At 41.3% G+C, this 23,086-nt stretch overlaps 1 protein-coding gene across 2 annotated transcripts in view; it reads right to left on the reverse strand.

The window, feature by feature from the left end:
• Positions 1–1,167: 1,167 nt before the first annotated feature.
• LOC148034108 (uncharacterized) overlaps positions 1,168–23,086 on the reverse strand; it is a 93,085-nt gene continuing 71,166 nt past the window's right edge. Inside the window, exons 4-5 of one of the 2 annotated variants that reach the window (XM_087682121.1) lie at positions 20,792–20,923; positions 1,168–1,476 (exon numbers count right to left, since the gene is read on the reverse strand). In XM_087682121.1, coding sequence (XP_087538247.1) covers positions 1,363–1,476; positions 20,792–20,923 — 246 coding nt within the window. In that variant the 3' untranslated portion in view covers positions 1,168–1,362. The remainder of the gene's footprint in view (positions 1,477–20,791; positions 20,924–23,086) is intronic. The other variant, XM_087682122.1, reaches the window with a different exon arrangement.

Consider the following 23,086-nt stretch of genomic DNA (forward strand, 5'->3'; position numbering starts at 1 on the left):
TCAAGCTGTGACAATACCTATCAAGTAATTTGCAAATGTTAGACCAAGTATTGTTGTTCTAATGTTAAGTAATCTTTGTTGATAGTTAGATGTGTTTACGTTTATGTTATGGGGTTTTAAAAATTTAGATACAAGTGAGAAAAGACTATCATGTTTCTTGTACAATCACCAGGACAAAAAGTGGCTATGAGACTGGCTTTACCTAGCCATGCTATATTAGAGAATGTAACTTTTTCTAGTGATTTCTCAAAGAACAAAAAGGCTTTATTTTGATTAAGACCCATGAAAAGTTTTAAAATTTTTGTAACATTTGAATACTAATATATAAGCACAATTGAGGAGTGATGCTTTGTGGTTTGTTGATACTTCAATTTGTGGTGCAAAGTTATTGGTGTAATCTTTAGAACAAACTTTGGTTTCAAGCTTTACTTCAATGGTGCAGATTATTAATGCTGGGAGTTTGTATATAATGCTTGGATACACTTAAACTTTGTGGTGTGGTTCGTGTATCTTTCATTTATGGTTCATTTCAATGTGGCAATGTTATTTCTCATTGTAACATCCAAGAATCATATAGAGCTATTGCTAACTATTGCGCAGAGTAAGTATGGATACAAGTTTAATGCATGATCATTGCATGTATATATGAGTCTATGTACTCCTAGATGCAAATGCAGATTTGGCCTTTTATACATGCGTGTAATAGAGAGACAGAGAGGGAGAGAGTGAGTGAGCAAGGATATAGAGGGGGTGTAAAAGGAGTGAGAGATAAGAGGGGTTTTGAGTAGAGAAGTATAAGCATGTGATGTTTTTGCGCTCAAGGAGGGTGGCAAAGTTAGTGTGATAGGGAAGTGAAGCTGCTGTGTGATAGCATTAGCATGCGATAATGAAGCATGTGATGTTTTTGTGCTAAAGGGTGGCAAAGCTCTTGTAAGATAGGGAAGTGAAGCTAAGCTCCCATGCGATACTCACACCCCGTGGGATCGCGTTTCTTGCGTGAGAATGCTAGTGTTATAAAGTTAAACCAAGAATTACAAAGGAATGAAGCGAAGTTGCGCTACTTGCTGTGCACACTGTTCGATAGCGCAAAGCGACCACGCATGCACTACTGATTTCAATTTGAGGAGACGTAACATGAAATGTGCACAAAAAGAGAGAAAGCATGGCTTTTCTGTGCCGGAAACCTTAGACATGTCTTCGATAATCTTAACGAGAACGAGAATACATTTTGAGAGAGATATATATATATATATATTTGGAGGTACATTAACGTTAGCACCTCTCTCCAGAGTTTTCCACATCGAGGACTTCAATTTCACAGCCGCTTTCCATCGTCTTTCAGCTCAGAATTACAAACGAGCCTTATATGGCTCCGAGCTCTTTCAACCAGGACGTATGGAGGGGACATGGATCGGGGAGCCCAGCGGCTATGGCTTTTTGCGATAAAGAATAAAACCAACCATTTCTCCATTCAAACTGCAAAAGGGGCAAAAACATCTGGGGTTAAAAATACCTAGTCCTAGAAATGACTGAGTTTTGTATGAATTTTTTGCTGCTTTTATGTTGATAGTATGGTTTATGAGGTACTCTGAAATGTAGACACCTTTCATGTATTCTCTGAAGCTCGTTTGGCCTTGAAAATTTATTTTATATACTTCTATAGTGTTTTGGCTGGAATTGTCGAGTTATGTTTACTTTTGTAAGTGTATCGTTACCCTGTATTATATGAGTGTATGATGTGGATGGGAAGTGTTGAAGCCTTAATTTGTGTGTCTAGTCTGTGATTCGAAGGTTTGGTGGGTTTCTATGTCGATTTTGTCATTCCGTTGAGCCCTATTTGGTACTAAGTGTTTATGTGACATCCGCTACAACTATATTGCTTTTGTAAGTAGCTATTGTATTTTGCATGTGGGATAGGTAGCTCAACAGTCTTTTATGTGTTAAAGGAAAGATTCAGTATAATTTCTTGCAAGCTAGCCTAAAGGGGAAGCTACTTGAAGACTAAAGTAAAGATTCAAGTGACAGTGCCATGATAAGAGACATATGACTCTATAGCTTCTTCATACCAAAGGAATCTCTTGGGGACATCTCCATGACCAAAGAGAGATGGTTATTCATTATTAACAATATGAAATTTGCGAGACAACAATGATTAAATGATCCACAAAGACAAAGAAAGATCGTGGAATTGTGCTTATACTCATATAAAACAGAGATATTCTAGACTATGAAGACAATGCAACTGTGTCAATAAAGATGATTCATGTGCTTTTGTAATTTTGTTTATCTTCACTTGGTCCTTTGTGGATTCATATTAAAGACATATTGATTCTTGCTGGATAAATCTGTTTGAGATGCTGCCGTAAGCTGCAAATTGGCTTCTCTCAGCTGTTCTAAGCCCTCCAACAGCAGTCACCTGATCAGCCACCTGGGAGGGAGCATTCTCTGTCAGTTGGAGTGGTTGGAGGAGAGAAGTCCAACCACTCCAAATGACGGAGAATGCTCCCTCCACCTTCTCTCTCCTCCAACCACTCCAACTGCTGGAGAATGCTCCCTTCCAGCCTTGCATGGCATGTTTCTTCCCCTATGTGCCAAGTGGCAAAACCTGCCCATGCAAAACTCAGCCTCATAAAAGTGCATTTCCTGCAATTAATGAACATGGAACTCCTTCCACTAACTTTTTTGTTCTAAGACTTAGCAAGATAAGCAAAAATAAAAAAGAATCTACCGGAGCATCCTAGAGCTACCCAAGAATTGGCCACTGCCCATCGACAATTCAAAATCCTAAGCACTTTGAACTTGGAAGTGTTCAAGCTTTCATTAACCTTAGTCCAAAGCATTAAATGTTTTAATGTTCTGATCCCCATGACACCAAGAGTCATTTCCAAGGGCACATTTGATGCATAGAGCCAAGATAAGACACCATGCACCCACTGGCAATTTGTCCACCACAACTTCTGCCAGTGTCCCCAACTGCCCAAACCAGGTCGGCTTTCACCGTCCCCACAATTATAACTTCCGTTCACAGGTGCTCTTCACATGCACACAACTTAATTGTTCCAAAGAAGTAAGGTACAAATTCTTGTCCCCGTGGCAATGTGGGATACTCCACCGATATCCTCATTACAAGCCCACACGTAAAAACATGCACGCATTGTGTGGCCACCTCAGTGATATTAGGGGCTTCATACACATGGGATAGATGGGTCTAAGCTCCTTAGGATGTAGACTTTGGGGACAAAACTCCCACCATCTCCCCACCCACAATACCTAACTTATATAAAATGGAGACCTTGAGTTACATGTCTAAGTGAATGGATAGTAACCCCTCAGTGCATAGGGATAGAAGATTAATTAACTGAAGGATGATAGAATGCATCACCAAAGGATAAAATGAAAGAGAAGAGGGTGGATGCATGGGTTTGGAATGTTAAAGGTGATGCACAAACAGTAGATGAATTAGAAAAAGCTAGTGAATTTTAGGGGTTACCTATCCATCCTCGAGGACCTATTCTCAAATCCACCTACTAATATGTGTACCTACAACTCGCACATCAATGGGAATAACAAAAGGACTAGCAAAATGTGGACCATATATATCATGCATAGACTCTCATTGAAACCTAAACATTGCATAGCTCATTCTACCCATGTAAGTGTGCACTCTTTCAGTTCGGAGCTCTAGTTTCTCTCTCGAGTTTAGCTTGGTAATTGTGCATCTCCCTCCAAACTGAATAGTGGATTGTAGATTGGTGTACCGAAGAAAAAAAGGAGCATTACAAGGAGAATTTAATATTGAAGGCTTGTGTCTTCTCAGTGCCTCTATTCTCTCCATCTTAGGACTTTCCAATATTTATGGATAGAGGCCTTTCTTTTGTTTTAGCCTAGAGGGTTGGTAAGGGTATTTGACCCTTAGAGCATCAAAGCTAGGGTGGATAGGATAACTGAAACCAACACTCCTCCTCAAATAGGGTCCTACTAACTTGATTTGACAATAATTACAGCAAATAAACAATTCACATAAATTGAAATGCACACTTTACCACTCAAATCTTGGACAATGGACAGCCTGTTGGCCCCAAAACTCGTGCCCCTTACAGTATTCCCTGAACTTCTATTGCAAATGGATGGAGTACAATTGAGATCCTTTGATCTCCTCCCCTAATCCAAGTGTCTCTTGCTGTCAAAACTGATCAGCAAACCAATTTGCCCCTTGGTTTGCTTGGGGATTGGCCTTCATCCTGCTCCTTGAAAGACAAATTGAGCCTTAAATTTGATATGGGTTAGTTGGCCTCTTGAATCTCCTTGGAATTCTTCAATTTCAATTGCTGCAATTGAAGTCTTAGGCCCTCAATTCTGAGCACACATCCTGAGGTGGTTGTCAAACCCTAATTTTTGTTGTAAATTAGAGTTTACACGAGATTTTTCAATATATCCACCTTTTATGACTCAAATGGCTGGATTTTGCTGAGATAACTTGAGAGATGGTTGTAGGATAAGAGAGAATGCTGAAGAGAGAAATTTCAGAGTTTCATTGCGAGAAAGGCTGAAAATTTATTGTTGCCCTACAGAAACAACCATGGAATATGTCACCTACAACATAGGACCACCAGAAAGACTCCTGTCCCCCTTTTGTATGTTGTTATCTACATTGGAAGGACCTTGAGTTGCTATCACTTGCACTTGGAGGGCTCCAAACTGCTGTCACCTATTGTAGGACTCGTCCATGGTGGTTGCAAATCACATTGGTAGCATCTTCTTGTTCTCTAATAGCCTCCTCTCTTACAATGGCTAGAATAGAGTTTCACCAACTTCTAAAAATATTTTTACCACTTACATGGGTAAGTATTGCCAAGTGGCAACCTTCTTATCCCATTTTCCAACATTATCTAGCTTATTAAATTACTTTTTAAAATATTAATTTTAAAAATTAATTTAATAATAATTTTAGTAACTATAAAAATGATTTCACTAGCTAATAATTAAAATGGACACGCCAATTTGTCTTCCAAGTATCCTTGAGATCAGCCCTTAGACCAACATTAATTCATTAATTAATGCCTAGTATCTGATATTGCCACTAACATTAGTGGCCAACAAATTGGTCTAGGCCAAAATTTGACACTATATACCACCTAGTATCTATCAAACATAACTTATGACAGCTTTTGCCTTTGGCACCAACTAATATTTCGAGGTCCTAGGTCCCACACTATGAAATATTTAACTTTCACCTTACATGTAAGTCACATTTGGACATTTGATTAACTTTTAATCAAATGCTAAGCAAAGCAATAAAATTTTATGTCCTTGTGACAATAACTTGGGATTGTCTTTGAGGGAAATTGCTTGTGGCAAAAAAATCTAAAAGTGTTGGTATGCTCTTGAATGCCAAGCTTTCTAAATCAAGGCTCCAATGTCGATCAAGAGCATTCGGCTTTGATACAATGTAAGGATAGGCTCGGGAAAATAAAGATATATGAAGTATATAACAAACACAATAACAAAATATGATGAATGCTTATGCTTGTGACTATTAGAGATTAGTCATCCCCTAGACTAGCATTCTTAGGCTACAATTGGTGCAATCAGTTCTCTCAGGAGGTGCTACACATTTTCCTGTTAGTTAGTGGGCATTTTTAGTAGTCACAGTATATAGGCACTTGATTACGAGCAAGGGGTAGTGCCATATGGCAGCTTAACCTCAGATCACAAATTTCTTGGAATACCTGTAGCCAATCGGATGCGTTCATTATGGCCACCAATTGGTCGACAAGTTTTACTAGAGATTAGTCATCCCCTGGACTAGCATTCTCAGGCTTTAATTGGTGCAATCAGTTCTCTTGGGAGGAGTTACACATTTTCCTGTTAGCTAGTGGGCATTTTCAATAGTCACAGTGTACATGCACTTGATTAAGAGCAAGGGGTAGTGCCATGTGGCAGCTTAATCTCAGATCACAAATTTCTTGGAATACATGTAGTCAATTGGCTGCGTTCATTATGGCTACCAGTTGGTCAACGAGTTTTATTAGCCAACTTGCCTCTTTTATTGCCTTCTTTCTTGGCTATGTATGACACTTGTGTAGCTTGCCCTCCATCACTTGCCTTTCAGGTGTTGGAGTGAGAGTTTCGACTCGAGGAGATGCTTTGATAGCCCCTAGCACATTTGTCCTCTTCATTTCAACATTCATTGACTGCAATTTTTTGCGTTCTTATATCCCTTGTCTCTCTCCCTCTTCTTTGGTGTTCATTGTCTTTCAGTCTTGTCCATGCGTTTCCCATTGTTGCACTTTGACATGGTATTAGAAAAGTGTAGAAGGGATGATTGATCGTGGGCAGACCTGATCGAGAAGATTCTTCGCAACAAAAGTTTGCATTTTCAGACTTTGAAGGGTAAGGTGAACAAGTATAGCGAGAAGGAGCGAAGTTGCTGTTTTTTGTAGGTCATTGCTGTTGGTGAAGGAGAAAAGGCTGCGTTTTTAGCCTTTTGAAGCAGATTTTGAGTTTTCATTGCCTTCAGCAAGTAAAACTCTTTGAGGGCGAGTGGAGGAATCCTTGGCAAGCACCAACACCGTGTGTGGAGTCACAGAGAGCTATCTTTGTTTTTGTGTAGGTCATTCCATTTAGAAGGTTGATTGTAATTGACGCGGAGTTTCAAGCTATTATGGACCATAAGGTCCTTGTGTTGTTGGCTCTTCCTTTGGATCAAAAGCTCAATGAGGAGCATTACCACATTTGGCGCTAATGATGCTTGCCGTACTTAAATCTTATGATTTGGTGAAGCTTGTGACCAAGGCTATAGACCGTCCTATAGCACGTGATGCCTCTAAGCTTTCTGCAAATGAGAAAGCCGAGTTGATAAAGAATCAAGGTACAAGAACATTGGGACAAATTGCATGCCTACATCGATTCTTTCCTCTTTCTCTTTTGCACTCCAACCATCATTGCTCACATTGAACACTTGACCATGGCTCAAGAGATATGGCTAGAGCTAGATCAAATGACAATCACATGACCATGATGAAGCAGGTGTCTCTAGAGGTTCACATGAGGACTTTGAGTCCTAAAAAGTCTTATTCTATACGGGAGCATGTCAATAAGCTTCGGCAATTGCAGATGTAGGTCTGGAATGCAGGGAAGGCTATTACCCCAGAGGACACGGTGATAACTCTTCTTTCTCAATCACCAACCCAATTCAGTGCATTCTACTCTGCCTTGATTGCTTCAGAGGGGACAGAGACCCTTAAGTGGGAGGAGTTGGTTTCTATGGAATTGAACCAAGATGAAACTCGATGGTTAAAATGCTCCCAAGTCAGAGGCTTTGACCAAGCAAACTTTCCAACAAAAGGGGAAGAACAACATAAAAAAGAAGCACAAGAAGTCCAAATAGGATAAAGCCAAGGAGTCTACTTCATATATTTGTGGCAAGACAAGTCATTGGAAGAAAGATTGCCCCCACAAGGACAAGAAGTCACCAAGAAGGAGAAGACTACAAAGGACACAAGAGTGGTGGTTGCTTCTTTATCGGTTGTCTTCCTCCACCTGGAGGTGATAGAGGATGTTTCTTCGACGGCCACTAATGTAGCGATGATGGCCCCACAGTCTCATGAGTAGATTGTGGACAATGGCGCTTCCAGCGACGCGACTCCTTCAAATGGGATTGCACATATGTGTCCGATGCATGGGAAAATCCTTATAGATAATAGTTCTTCGGTTCCCATCAAAGGCAAGGGTGATATGCAGCTAATTCCAGATGGGCAAGGCGTTGCCCACACATCAAAGGTGCTCTATGTGCCGGGTCTAGGATATCATCTTCTTCTAGTGAGAAAGATTTTTGCTCTTGGTTTGACAATTGAGTTTGATAAGAAGTCCTTTCGAGTTTTTGATGGTGTATCATGATAGTTTCTTTGTGTAGGACATGAGAAGAATGGAGTCTACAAGATGCAGTCTTCTTTTTTCTTTTCTTCTCTCTTATTTCTTCATAGACTTAAACAGAGCTTTGGCATGCTTGGTTTGGCCACCTCAACTATGAGTACCTTCAAAAGGCAACTCATGGTTAGCTAGTACATGGGTTACCAAGGATTGGGGCGAGTTACCCACCATGTGTATCTTGCATTTGTGGCAAGTAGCATAGAGATGCTATTCCCAACAAGGTTTTACGATGGGCTAAGGAGCCCTTGGAGCTTGTTTTGACGGACTTATGTGGACCTATGCGAACAGTGTCCCTTAAGGGAGTATGTATTTATGCTAATTATTGATGATTTTTGTAGAATGACATGGGCATATTGTTGGAATAAAGACCCTTTATTCAGCTCTGTGTATAGCATACGTGTATTATTTAGTTGTATATGTGAATGCACCCTTACATGCCCTAAATATAAATACATTTTATTCTTTGTGTACCAACACATTGTTGGTACACCCAAAAATCAAATCGTACACACACACTCTCTCTCTCTCTCTGTGTGTCACTCTCACTCACCTGTTTACTCCTTCAGCTGTTGCACACCCTCTCTACAACTGGTATCAGAGCTCAAGGCTCTGCATGTTTCTTGAGACCAAGGACAGCTGACAATGCATGCAGCTCGCGAATAGGTCATTGTGGCCTGTGCAGCATAGGTCGTGCTGAAAGTGACCAGCGACGGGGAGTAGGCGCCACCAATATAGCTGACTAGTTGCCAACACGCAGACGTGATGGACCAGGCAGCAGGCGATTGGGTAGCAGGTGTGGACCAAGACCAGGCGGCAAGTGCTACGCGTGTGTTGACTAGTGTGATGGTATGCAACGGGAACCACGCGATGGCTGCGCGTGGGACGGCAATCACCATGACGGGTTGCAGGCAGGACGACGCGACGAGCAAGGTTCCCCCCACCTTGGTCACTTAAAAAAAAAAAGAAATCAAAATTTCATTAATTTTCCAATCATCTCCTTGCCTTAACAGGGGCTCACGCGTGGTAGCACAACTTACGGATCTATGCAAATTTGGCCTAAAAATTTGGGCCTTTTCCCAAATTTGATCCTGTTTGTGCTTGGTAGTGACATTCGGGTCAGAAATTACAGACATTGTGCGTGTTGACCTCAATTAAATTGGGGATTTTGCCAAATTTGTCAAAATTTTGCTCATTCAAGTAAAATCTCCTGACATTGGACCTAGGAAAATTCGGGCTTTTCATGTTTTGTGGAAATTTTGCTTAGTTGGGTCAGATTGACTGACATTTATGCACTGTTGGACTTGGAATTTTGGGATTTTGTGCAAATTTTGGTAAATTTCTGCAGCATTTGCCCGTGTGGTGGCTGGTTTATGTAAAAACAGCAGTGTATTTTGCTGGTTTAGCTTGCGCTCTTGCAATTCAGTGCATTTACTCTTGTGGTCGTGATAAAAATGGCTGCAACTTCTTCCACTTCTGACATTAAGAGTTTGATGGAAATCAAATGGTTTGATGGAAATCAAATGGTTTGATGGTTAGGGCTTTGACCTTTGGAAAGACCATATGTAGGCATATTGTTCTTAAAGGATTGTGAGGATGCTTTGCAGGAAGATAAACCCGCACAAATGCTTGATGCAGATTGGGCCAGAGTTAACAAAACGGCTATGGCTTACATTAAGATGGGTGTCACTAATGACATTTTGACAAACATTAAGGGCTTAGATACTTGTTAAGCAATATGGGAGAAGTTGAAAACTACCTATGAGATCACCACACCTGTTAATCACCTGCATTTAATGCACAAGTTGGTGAATATGGGACTGGATGAGTCCAAGCTTGCAGCTGAGCACTTGAGTGTATTTACTGGCATTTTAAATCAGCTCAAGGATGCCAATTTGGATTTTGATGATAAGTTGAGGGTGATCTTTCTGATCATGACATTGCCTGATTCTTGGGAGATCTTGGTGGTTTCTCTCAGCAATAACCCCAATCTCTCATATGATGGTGTGAGGGGTTCAATCTTGAATGAAGAAATTAGATGTAAGTCTAGTGGAGAAGGCAACAACTCAGCTTAAAATGTTAGAGGCAGGGCTGAAAAGAGAAATGCAAATGCCGGACAGAGAAGCAGAAGCAAGAGCAAAGGAAAGGAAAGGAGTGATATTACTTGCTATCAGTGTGGTCAAATGGGCCACAAGAAGCCTGATTGCAGGTACTACAAGAAGGAAAAAGAGAGAAAGAAGAATGCAAGAGACAAAAAGAGGAAAGAGAATAAGATAGATGTGTTTGAGGCAGCCAAAGCCAAGGAAACTTGCATGGTTACACTATATTGTTTGGTGGTGGTTTGTGGAAGTTGAAAAAGGGTTCCATCCTGATTGTAAAAGAAACCAAGAAGGGCACTTTGTATTGTTTGCACTATAAAGCTTTGAATGGCAAGTTTCTTGCAGTTGCTGAAATTGGTTGTCATTTGGAGTTGTGGCATAAGAGATCAGGCTATATGAGCCAGTTAGAACCCTTATCTCTTTGAAGAGGGTTGATGGAAAAGGCTCTAAACTTGACTTTTGTAATGATTGTTAGTTTGGAAAGCAAATGAAAAATTCATTTTACTTTGGTGTCTCTCGTAAGTCCAATGTCTTGGACTTAGTGCATTCTGATGTATGTAGTATGCCTGTGAAATCGTTGCGTGTTGGTGCATATTCTATCTCTTTTATTGATGATTGTTCCAAGAAGATTTGGGTTTATTTGTTGAAAAAGAAAAGTGAAGTGTTTGCTGTTTTTAAAACTTTTCATGCACTCATACAGGTAGAAAGATGAAATGCTTGAGAATTGATAATTGAGGTGAGTTCATATCTATTGAGTTTAAGTCTTTTTGTGACTTGCATGGAATTAAGGAGGAGCTTACAACTCTTCAAATGGGGTGGCTGAAAGATATAATAGGACTTTATGTGAAAGAGTGTGCTGCATGTTGTCCACTGCTAATCTCCCTCATGAATTTTGGGGAGAGGCACTTAAAACCGCGGTTCACGTTTGCAACCGCTCTCCAAACAAGTCCTTAAATAATGGCATTCCTAAGGAGGTTTGGTCTGGCAAATCGGCCTCATATGACCATTTATGGATATTCGGTTGTGATGCTTTTGTGCATGTCAGAGATGAGCTGAGAAGCAAACTTGACCCAAAATCCACCAAAGGCATTTTCATGTTTTTAATGAGGTAAAATTGCTTAAAGGTACTTTAGCCTCCAACGAAGACATGAAAAAGGTCAAATTTCAGAATTTGCAGCCACCTATTAACTCAAATGATGAGCCTCATGATGCTGTACTATAGGCTGAAACTGATGATCAGCTAATTATTTTTGAGCCAGATGATGATGGACAGCAATAGAAGCACAAGGAGGTCATGGACAGCTAGATAGACTTGCTGATTATGAAAATGTAGGTGCTGGTAATGAAAATGAAGGTGCTGTACATCATGAACAACATGCTGAAAATGGCTTACAGAAGCGAATAAATGCTGAAAATAACGTACCTCTAGATGTAGACCCAATTCTTGAAAATGTAGATCATTGGGTACGAAGGTCTACATGCTTAAGAAGGCATCCACATAGGGATGACCTCTCGTTGCATTATGTGATGCTTACAGGTGAGGGTGAGCCTCTTACATATTAAGAGGCCAAGTAATGCAAATTCAGCAATAAGTGGGAGCTAGCTATACAGGAAGAGATTAAATCTCTGTATGCTAATGATACTTGGGATCTTGTGTCATTGCCCAAAGGAAGGAAGCCTCTTCCAAACAAATGGTTTTACAAAGTAAAGATAGTCGATGGAAAACCCAAGTACAAGGCAAGATTGGTTGCCAAAGGATATGCACAAAAGAAAGGGATTGACTTCCAAGAGATCTTCTCACTTGTTGTGAAGATGACCACTCTATGTGTGCTTTTTGCTCTCATTGATGTATTGGACTTAGAGCTGTACCAAATGGATGTGAAAACAACTCTTGGTTGTATTCATTAATCATTGTGTGATTTTAATTATATATTGATTACTTAGTTTTATGTATCGTTTCATACATCCATTAATCATAATCTTCATTGATTATTCCTTAGCCATTCATTTCATTCATCATTTAACTCATCCATAGAACTAAGACAGTTTACTAATCTATTGGTCATTGCCTTTGTTTGATGTCTTAAAAATCATTAATTTATCCCTATTGGTTATTTGTTGCCTTATCAATCACTACACATTTATGGCAAAATGGTGTGGAAATACTCCATATTCTATGAGGTGGGTGAGGGTTATTGTGTTTGGTTGTCCAGGTAGGGTCTGCTTTAATGCTGAGGTAGGATCCATGGGATATCGACTTGTTCTCATGAGGTCCATTGCCACATGAAATGGGGGATGGACCCCATACGTAAGTCTATGTGAAGCCCCTCGAGCAGGTTAATGATGGGAGCGTGGGGTAGAACTTGGAGGCTGGCTTGAAGATTGATGATAGCCTCGATCAAATAGTCACTTCACACCCTAGTAAGGAATGGATAAAAGATTATGTGAGTGCAACGATCAGTGTGGCCCCTCGAATGTTGGCTTCATTGCTAGACGGGGCTTAGGCATGGTCACATTGGGAGGACCTGGTAACATGGGCACATTTTGAATCAAGCTTTCTCTCCCAACAGTACTCATGGGTTTCCCTTAGTACCTTCTCAATATATTCCTTTTGAGACAAATGTCTCTATCCTACATACATGTGCCAATAATGTAGCCACCATGGAGACGTTGATGAGGAAATCTACATGAAACAGCCCGAGGGCTTTGTAGTTCTTGGAAAAGAGTAGTTGGTGTGTAAACTAAAACGCAACTTGTATGGGCTGAAGCAAGCACCACGACAGTGGTACAAAAAGTTTGACACTTTTATGCTCTCTCATGGGTTTTCACGCAGCCATGCAAATCATTGTTTGTACATGAAAAAGGATATAGATGGCAACCCCATCATACTTGTTTTATATGTGGATGATATGTTGCTAGCTGAGAAAAGAAAGACTAGCTTGGATGCTTTCAAAGATCAACTGAAATCAGCTTTCTCCATGAAAGATTTGGGGAATGTAGAGCATATATTGGGCATGAGGATTTACAGGGATAGAACATAGAAATTGTTGTTCTTATCTCAAGAAAAGTACATTGAAAAGGTACTAGACAGATTTAACATGGTTGAAGCTAAGCCTTTTGGGGTACCCTTATTTCCATACCTTAAGCTTAGTAAAGTAAACGACCCAAAAGATGACGTGGAAGCCAATGCTATAAAGGGAGTCCCTTATGCATCAACTTGTGGCTCTCTTATGTATGGTATGGTTGCTACTCGTCTAGACATTGCCCATGCAATGGGAGTTGCCATCAGGTTTATTCCAAATCCTGGCAAACCACATTGGGAAGCTGTCAGGTGTATTCTTCGATACCTAAAGGGTACACAAAGAAAGTGTATTTGCTATGGGCAGGGTGCACTTAGTCTGTAGGGTTATTGTGATGCAAACATGGCAGGTGACTTGGACATTTGTAGGTCCACTAGCAGGCATGTCTTTACATTCACTGGTGGGGTCTTTTCTTGGTGTTCCAAGTTGCAAAACATCGTAGCATTGAGTACTACTAAAGCTGAATACATATCAGCTACTGAAGCTTCTAAGGAAGCTATATGGTTGAGCAGACTTACAGAGGACCTTGGCATGTCTATGAGTACTCCAGTGTTGGGATGTGATAGCGAGAGTGCTGTGCATCTGGTTAAAAATGCCATGTATCATTCACGCACAAAGCATATAGATGTGTGATATTACTTTATTAGACAGATTCTGGAAGATGGTCTAATCACATTGACCAAGATCAAAACACAAAACTTTGTAGATGTTCTCACTAAAAGTCTAAGCAAAGCTCAGCATGAGCATTGCATACGACTAGTGGGAATTGGTTAGAGGTTCATCTCGGACCTTTAAGTGGGAGGTTGTTGAGATAAAGGCCCTTTATTCACCTCTGTGTATAGTACACATATTTTTTAGTTGTATATGTGAATGCACCCTTACGTGTCCTAAATATAAATACATTTTATTCTTTGTGCACCAACACATTGTTGGTACACCAAAAATTCGAATTATACTCTCTCTCTCTCTCTCTCTCTCACTTACTTGTTCACTTCTTCAACCGTTGCACACCCTCTCTACACGTATTTTCTTGAAGTCCAAAGTATTCTCACATTTTATGGAGTGGCAAATCACAGCATTCACCAAGAGTTTGCCAACATGAATACCCCTTAGGAGAATGGCATACTGGAGCAGAGCAATCAAAGTGATCGAGATAATGCGGACTATTGAGGTAAAACACACTTTTCGACTGATTAGCATTCTTAAACAGCCCCAAAACACACTTAATTAATAAAAAACCCTAAAAAGGGGAGCGATCCAAGAGAGTTCAGTTGTTCCCTAAAAACCCTAATTCTTTGAGCCACCCTTCAACATCTATAAATAGACATGCTGCTCCCATCTAGCCTCATCCCTTTTTGCACGTTTCTCACCCTTGTGTGCAGATTTCAGCCATTAATCTACCTCCACGTGGCTGTCCAACCTTTACGACTCCTGCCACCTCTCCATCAGCCCTTGCAATGCCTTGGCACCTTCCTCTAGACTATCGCCCACTGTCTGGAGCCATCTTCCATACTACGTTTGGCATCCACCTGCCATCGCCAGCATCTCCACCATCTCCTAGTGCCTGCATTTGACCCACATCAGCCAGGTGTTAGTCTCCACACCCTCCAGCTGCCTACGTTTGGGCTCCCTCTACTTGGCGACAGTGTGGCTGCTTTCCTCTCTATCAGCTGACATTCTTCAGCTTGCGTTTGCACCCTTCTAGAGCCGCGTGGCATCATCTCTCTCTTCTACAGCTGTTGCCTTAGTCTTCTAAACCTCCTAGCATTAGTGTTTTGCAAATTCCTCACTCCATACTCCGATTGGTAGTCATAGACTTGGGATCTATCTCTGGTGGACGTCACTCTCTGACACTTTGCTCTGCCCTTGAGTATCTGTACACTTTTCCATTCATTTACAATTTTCATTCACTTCAGAGTTGTGTTCTTCTCTCCCTTCTTTTGTCTGTGTTTGAGTTTTGCATTTGAGTTTTGAGTTTTGCGTTTAGGGTTTGAGTCTTGCTTTCTGTGTTTGTGTCTGTCTCTTTGTGTTTCTGTCGTGGTTGTACACTTTGTGTTTCCTCAATACAAACCCTAGTAGTTTTCTTCACACGGACTATGATGGAGGATCAATAAACAGCTCAATGTCTATGGGCCGAAGCAGTGGCCACTCTTGTCCACATCCTTAATCGATCCTCTACCTCGGTTGTGGTTGATATGACCCCTTTTGAGGCTAACTTTGAACAAAAGCCACATGTCTCTCATTTCAAGGTGTTTGGGTGTGATGCCTATGTTCACATCCTGAAGAAGAAGAGGGATGAGTTTGAGTTGGCTTCCAAGAAAATAAGTGTTCGTGGGATATTGCTTGTAGTCCCAAGGATAGAGGCTTTATAATTCCGCTTCCTAGGAGATGTACATGAGTCAAGATGTTCGGTTCACGGAGTTCCCAACAACAGACAGCGGGTTGTTGAGCATCCCGTTCTTAGAGATCTAGGTGATAGTTAGGCACCTACTCTAGTGCCTTTGCTTATTGAGGCTCCACCATCGGCTGAGAAGGAGATTGCTTCACCATCGAATTCACCCATTGAGTTGGTCTTAGTGGACCTTTAAGAGACTTCGATAGAAGGAGAGTAGCGAGGAGAGTATCGGCCTCCTCCTTGTTGGGCTTGTGATACACTCTATGATTCAAGGATTGAGGGAATCCCTAAGGAGTGGCAAAGTAGGATGGCCTGTAGTGTTCTCAAACGAACCAAGCACATTCCACTTAGCTTGTTTATACTAACTACTGTTTGATGACCTATGTCATGCAGGATAGGGAGCCCGCCTTCATGAAGGAGGCTTTGCAATTACACCATTGGAAGAAGGCTATGGAGCAAGAGTTGGATGCTATTGAGCAAAATAGCACTTGGAAACTTATGCCTAGGCCCATTCGTAAGAAGGTGATTGGTGTTAAATGGTTCTTTAAGACTAAATACTGGAGTGATGGGCCTCTAGATAAGCACAAAGCATAGCTCATTGCAAAGGGGTTCACACAACAGCCATGGGTGGATTTCCATGACATCTTTGTACCTATATCTTGAACGGCTATCATAAGGGCCGTTGTTGCCTTAGCCAGCCATAGAAGATGGCTGGTTTATTAACTCGATGTGAAGTCTGCCTTCCTTAATGGTGACTTGAAGGAGGAAATCTATGTTGAGCAGCCTCTCACTTTTCCTCATCAGATGGACAAGTGTATAGGTTGAAGAATGCCCTTTATGGCCTCAAACAAGCTCCACCTGCCTAGACAAGAAGATAGACTCATTCCTCCAAGGGAAGTTGGGGTATTGGCATTCCTATTCCAATCCCCAATTGTATGTTCACACCTCAGTTGGAAGACACACATTTTTCGTGCTTTATGTGGATAATCTTATCTTAATAGGTGACCATGCCTAGAAGGTCAATCAAATGAAGGAGGCACTACATGAGGTGTTCGAGATGATGGATATGGACCTTTTTCATTTCTTTTTAGGCCATGAGACTTACTAGACTCTGAGGGGGATTTTCATCTCCTAGTAGTAGTATGTGCATGAGCTTTTGGTCATTTTTGAGATGGAGGGATGTAAGGCCATCTCTACTCCTATGGATCTGAACTGAAAGGCTATAGACCATGTAGATTCACCGGTGGCGGATGCTTTCCATTACATGTAGTTGATTGGGTCCTTGATTTGGCTTCTTAACACTCCGGTTGATTTAAGCTTTCTTGTAGGTTTGTTGGGCAGGTTTATGAGTGAACCCAAGGTGGTTTGTTGGAAGGCTACTATGAGGATTTTGCAGTTCTTGAGGGGGACCCCATTATCAAGTTGGTATTGAGATTCGGCTTGGGTTTTTACACGTTGGATAAATTCACATTGGGCTAGAGATGTTTACCAAACAAAGGTCAACAACAGGATTTTTTTTACTTTGGGTGCACGTGCTATCTCGTGGAGTAGCAAGTAGTCGCCCATAGTTGCTCTTTCTTCCACAGAGTTGGAGTATAGAGGGTGTCTTCTACTATATGTGAGTTAATGTAGCTTCGGCGATTTTGGCTACCCTCAGACAGGTTCTATGACCCTTCATCGTGACAATGAGAGTTGCATTGCTTTGGCACAAAACCCTTTGCTTCATGCTAGGTCAAAGCACATTGAAATATAGTACCATTTCATTCAAGAGAGGATCTTGGACAAGACGATTGATGTGGTTTACTGCAAAATAGAGGATAATTTGGCAAATATGTTTACGAAGGCGCTTCTTTAGGTTGTTCTCCGGCAACATTCCAAATCCCTGAGCCTTATGCCATGTCCAGGATCTAAGAGGGGGTGTTAGAGATTAGTCATTACCTAAACTAGCATTCTCACGCTACAATTGGTGCAATCAGTTCTCTCGAGAGGAGTTACGCATTTTCTTGTCAATTAGTGGGCATTTTCAGCAGTCATAGTGTACATGCACTTGATTACAGCCAGGGGCGGTGGCACGTGGCAGCCTGACATCAGATCACACATTTCTTGGGCTGTGTGCAGCCAATCTGCTGCATTTATTATGGCTGCCAGCTGGTCGGCCAATTTTGCTGGGCGTCCTGCCTATTTTATTGCTTTCTTTCTTGGCTATATATGGCACTTGTGCAGCCTGCCCTCCATCACTTGTCTTTTAGGTGTTGGTGAGAGAGATCTGGCTCGAGGAGATACTTTGATAGCCCCTTGTACATCTTCCCTCTTCATTTCAGCATTCATTGACTACAGATTGTTGTGTTCTTCTATCTTTTCTCTCTCCCTCTTCTCTTGTGTTCATTGTCTTTCAGTCTTGTCCATACACTTCGGCACTCACTGCACTTTGACAGTGGTAAAGTATCTCTAAAAGTGTTTTGGTATGCTCTTGAATGCCAAGCTTTCGAAATCAAGGCTCTGGTGTCAATCAAGAGCACCTGGCTTTGATACGATGTCTTTGGAAAGAGCATAACAACTCTAGGACAATGGACGTATGGATGAAATCAAAGAAGCCAAAGCTTGTTGTTGGTTTGGCACTAAATCTCATGGGTGAGCAACAAGGAAGAGCAATATTGGAAGCAATGAAAGACCGGGAAACACTCTAAGAGTGCCATATCCTAAGACAAATCTTGTGTGCAATGGTAGCAATCCATGGCTGGAAACGATACAGCAGGGAGAAGAAAAGGTGATAATGGTAACAATTACAGGTTGACACTAAAATAATTAGGAAAAGTCCCTGATTGCTTTTCTAAAGATAAGCCTTTTATCCTACCACTTTAAAATATAAGTTTCTTTTCTTCAAATAAGTTTTCTGGGGGGGTTTTTTCCTATATATAGTTTAGGCAACAAAATTACACTGATTTGAGACTACTTCAGGCCTTAATTTTCCTTACTCAAGATAAGACATGTTAAGTTTCAAGGACAACAAAGTCTTTGGAAAGAGCATAACAACTCTAGCACAACTGATGTATGGATGAAGTCAAAGAAGCCAAAGCTTGTTGTTGGTTTAGCACTAAATCTCATGGGTGAGCAACAAGGAAGAGCAATATTGGAAGCAATGAAAGACCAGGAAAGGGGGCCTAATTCCATTGGGAATCTCATGTTTCATGTGTAGAGTTTTGTGGAATCAAAAAAGTTATTTATCATGTCTTTTGAAGGTTGTGATTTTCTATTGAGCGTGCCATGGTTTCATCATGTTCAGGCTAAAGTGGATGCATACAACAAGAAGGTTACTTTGAGTGATAAGGGAAAACAGCACATCCTTGAAGCTTAATTAAAGGGGAACGTATCCCTGATGTATCAGTTTTGGCCATTTCTTCAGTAATGAAACTAGAACTGCAAGCATGTTTGCAAGTTAGAGCATGTGTGAGTGGGTCCCATGCACAGCTAGCATCAATTAAATTCTCTGCAGCAGTCAGGTAGTGAGGACTTCCTTTTTTCCAAGAAAGTTAAATCAATATTCTTGTTCCTAGTACTCAAAGAAAATACTTTTTTAGGGCAAAAAAAAGACCTAACAAATTGATTTCTTAAACCAAATTTTTGGGACATGATGTCATGATTGGACACCCTATTCATTGGACACATCATGCTGACTATTTGCTTGTGTAACTGAAGTTTTTTAGCAAATAATGCCATGATTGGATGCGCTATTGGCTGGAGACATTATGCTGTCAACTGCTGCATGCACTTAATGTCCTAGGGCTGTTATGTTGATATATTCGGCAACTGTGTATTTGTTAGCAGTCATGTTTGTCATGCATAATGATCTCCTGCTTGTGAGCATCAATCTAAGTCAGACAGGGACATTAGGAGCTTTGACATTTCTGTCATGTGTTTTGACGGAGGAGGCAGCTCACTCTAGAGCGTGCATTTCTTCTTCCAGTCGGGTTTTAGTGTGCATTTTTTGTCTTTGTCAAGCACCTATTAGCCTATGCAGTCTTGATTGGCTGCGATCTACGTTGTTGCTGCCACATCAGCATTTTTCAGCAATCAGCCAGCATTTATTGCCAATTGGCCAGCCATTTTTAGTGGCTGTTGGAGCAGTCAGCCAGATTTGGCCACCTTTGGCTATTCATACCCATGGGCTGCTGGCTGGGGGCAGATCATTCTTCCTTTTGGCAGGTTTGCACACATTCAAATTGTTGCATTCTTCTCCATCTTCAGTGACGACCACTGCCTGCACACTCGTCACTGTCACTGTCATAGGTGCTGTCATCATTATTCAGATTGATCAGTGCCCTCGTGGATGCCTTGCATTGTGTGCAGGGACTGATCAGTCCTCATTGTATTCAGGTTTCCTTCATTGTTCAGTGCAGATTTCTCTTCTCTTCTTGCTTTCTCTTCTCCTATCCTTTTCTCTCCGTGTTCGTGATTCTCTTCCATTGCACACTCTCACAGTATTTTTCACTGGCATGGCTGCCATCTGTTGTGCTGAGTTTCTCTCTCTCCTTTGACTCATGTCTTGCTACAGAGATGATTCTAGTCCTTGGCGAGTGTAGGCATTGAAAGCTCAAGGGTGAGACACAGAGAAGCCACACTTAGTGTAGGCCACAGGCTGGGTTGTCCAAGGATTCTTGATTCTCTTGAGAGAATTGGACACTAATGCCTGTGGGCAATCAGTATCAGTCCAGAGATCAACTTGACCACTTGTGGTCTTGAGACTCTTATCAGTTAGAGACAGCTTGGGTGTTATTATTTAATATTGGATGTCTGAGAAACAAAGTTATGCATAAGGAGCACGAAGTTATTTCACGCATGCAGGAGATAGTGGCCAACCTTTCATTCAAAACATGAAGTTTCAGTGTCTTTGCAGAGTGAAACAGAGTAGATAATTAAGCTGTTGGAAGGGCTACCTAAAACTACTTTTGTCACTCCAATTTTTTACGTCTCCTAGTTCTATAAGTTAACCTTTGTTTGGTCTCAATTTTCTCAAAATCACAGAGAAGCATTGCTTTGCAGATTGACCTAGATAATCTATTTGGCAACTCAGTACCTTAAATCATTACAGATTATAAATTATTATCTCTTCTATCAAACTCCTCTTTTCAACCAGCTGACAGTTGAAACTTTTCGAACTAATCCAAATCCGTAAATATCAACTGATTTATTTCATAATATGTACAACCATCTGGAACGATTGGTTTAGATCCTGCAGGTTTAAACAGCAAGAATAGTTTTTATATAAACCCATTTATCAATGAAATCACCTCCTTCAATGCAGTTGGGAAATGACTGACTGAACGAGCATATGCACACAGTCTCTTTTCAATTCCTTCATCAAACACTACTCCTTTTGCATTTGAAGCAGCACCAGAGAGTTCATTGATAAGCATGACCACCTGCACACAAGACACATGCACAGCCTTTCAAACACATTGAAAGGGTCAGGGTAGGGAGAGAGAAAGAGAGAGGTGGGAGAAGGTGGTTGTGTGAGAATTGTCACTTGAGCAAACTATAAAATGCAGTCTTCTGCACTCTAAAACCCTGTAAAATTTAATAGGGAGAGAGAAAGAGAGAGGTGGGAGAAGGTGGTTGTGTGAGAATTGTCACTTGAGCAAACTATAAAATGCAGTCTTCTGCACTCTAAAACCCTGTAAAATTTAATAGGAATAAGAAAATGTTGCATCCTCAATGTGAATTTATAATATATCCAAAGCTTGATGATGTATTTGACATTTGTCTTTATGATGTAATATGCAAACAGTTTATATTCTCCAAGCAAATTTAAGCCTTTTAGGTTGTCATATGTGAATAGGAGTCTATGTGAATAGAAGTCTAAGTGACAACCACCATTGAGCATGTAATACATACATTGATGCTCCTCTGCAGCCAGTTGGCTGCTGATTATGACATCCAGCTTGCCACCTTCACCTCCCTTGTGCCCCTTCACCTCCCTTGTGCCCCTTGGCCTATGCCACCCAGATTCTCCATCCGCCTCCCCCTTGTGTGCCACTGGCTGGACATTGCTCTGGTGCATGCAATCTGCCTTTTCCCTCTGCCAGCACCCTCCCTCACCCATGCCACCCCTCATGCTGCTCCCCACTTGTGGCATCCCCCATCCCACCACCTCCCCTTCTGTGCCACTGGCTGTGCATTGCTGTGCTGTGTGCGGCCTGCTTCTTCTCTCTGCCAGCACTCTCCCTCATCCATGCCACCACTCTGTGATGCTCCCCACTTGTGGCCTCCCTCATCCAGCACCTTGCTTCTCCTCCACCTTCCTTTCTTCCCACCCTCCCTTCCATCCATTGAGCTGTACAGGCTGCCCTTTCGCACCACCCCTTATTTTGTAGTGACCTTCCTAAAGGCCTTGCATCAGAAGAACCTAGCTCAGGAATGCACATCAATTACATGCAATACAAAACCCTAGTCCGACACTAGTGCAAACAGATATTCTTTGTGTCTAGGCATTCGCCATCATCAACAGAGGACCGGATGTACGTTATGTAGTGTTTTTGCTGCTATAGGTCCTTTCTCAGGAGACACTTTCATTTTTGCAACTACAACCCCTAAAAGTCATCTTGTCATCTCCTGCAACTATGGAGGATTGTGTTTCAATCCCTTCATTGTTGTCCATCTTCATCATGTGTCTTCATGACATACCCTTGCATGGAGAACTACATTTTGCTCCCTCACCAGAGTCTTCTCCTTCTATAGGTGTTGCCTCCCAATCAGCCATGACATTGCAATCATCTCAAGCCACTCTGTCAATAATGGACTTTCTGATTCATGCCTTTGAACTCATCTTAGAGACACCGAGGCCTAAGGCCCCCAATGTATCATCAATGTACATTGTTCATAATTTCTTGCTTTCTCTGATCTCCGAGTTCCTTCAGCCTTCTTGTTTCTCGTACACAATGTAGTCTCCACTGCAAACCCTATTGCTTCTTAACATCCTCTCAAAGCAATCTTAGGGTTTCCCTGTGCTTTCTTCACAATGCGTGTACACGGTATTAGAACAAAAGTGCCCCAAGAGCCAAAGATCCTCATTCTCCATGAAAAACAAAGGTTGCACAAAGCGACAATAACACTAGCAACTTAGATTAATTCATTTTATTCCACTGCAACAATGAGGAGAATTGTGTTTTCATCCCTCCCACCCTTCCCTTCCAAGTTTGTCACAGGTGCTACGGCTTCTTCCCCACAAGATGGAGCATTATCCACATGGTGCACCTACTTTTTCAAGTTAGGACACTCCATCGAAGCTTGTCATCATTGACCTTTGCTCCCTATCCCCCCAAAATACATGTGTCCATCTATAAATAACTTAGAAGTTTAATCTTTGAGAATATTTGGGAAAATAAAATACGAAGTCACACTGACTAGGTATAAGATGTAAGAAACTTGTATTTTTTTCACCATTCAACAATAATCAAAATATGTCTCTTCATCTCTCTACTTCTTGCAAGCTTTCATAGCTTCTTTCTCATTCTCTCTCCTCATCAATATTTCTCTCCCCTCTTTTCTCTATCTTCCACACTCTTCTCTTACCTCTCTAGTCCCCT

The sequence above is a fragment of the Lygodium microphyllum genome, chromosome 7, assembly GCF_053477565.2.
Source record: "Lygodium microphyllum isolate KBCC chromosome 7, Lygodium_microphyllum_v1.1.10, whole genome shotgun sequence".
Taxonomy (NCBI): Eukaryota; Viridiplantae; Streptophyta; class Polypodiopsida; order Schizaeales; family Lygodiaceae; genus Lygodium; species Lygodium microphyllum.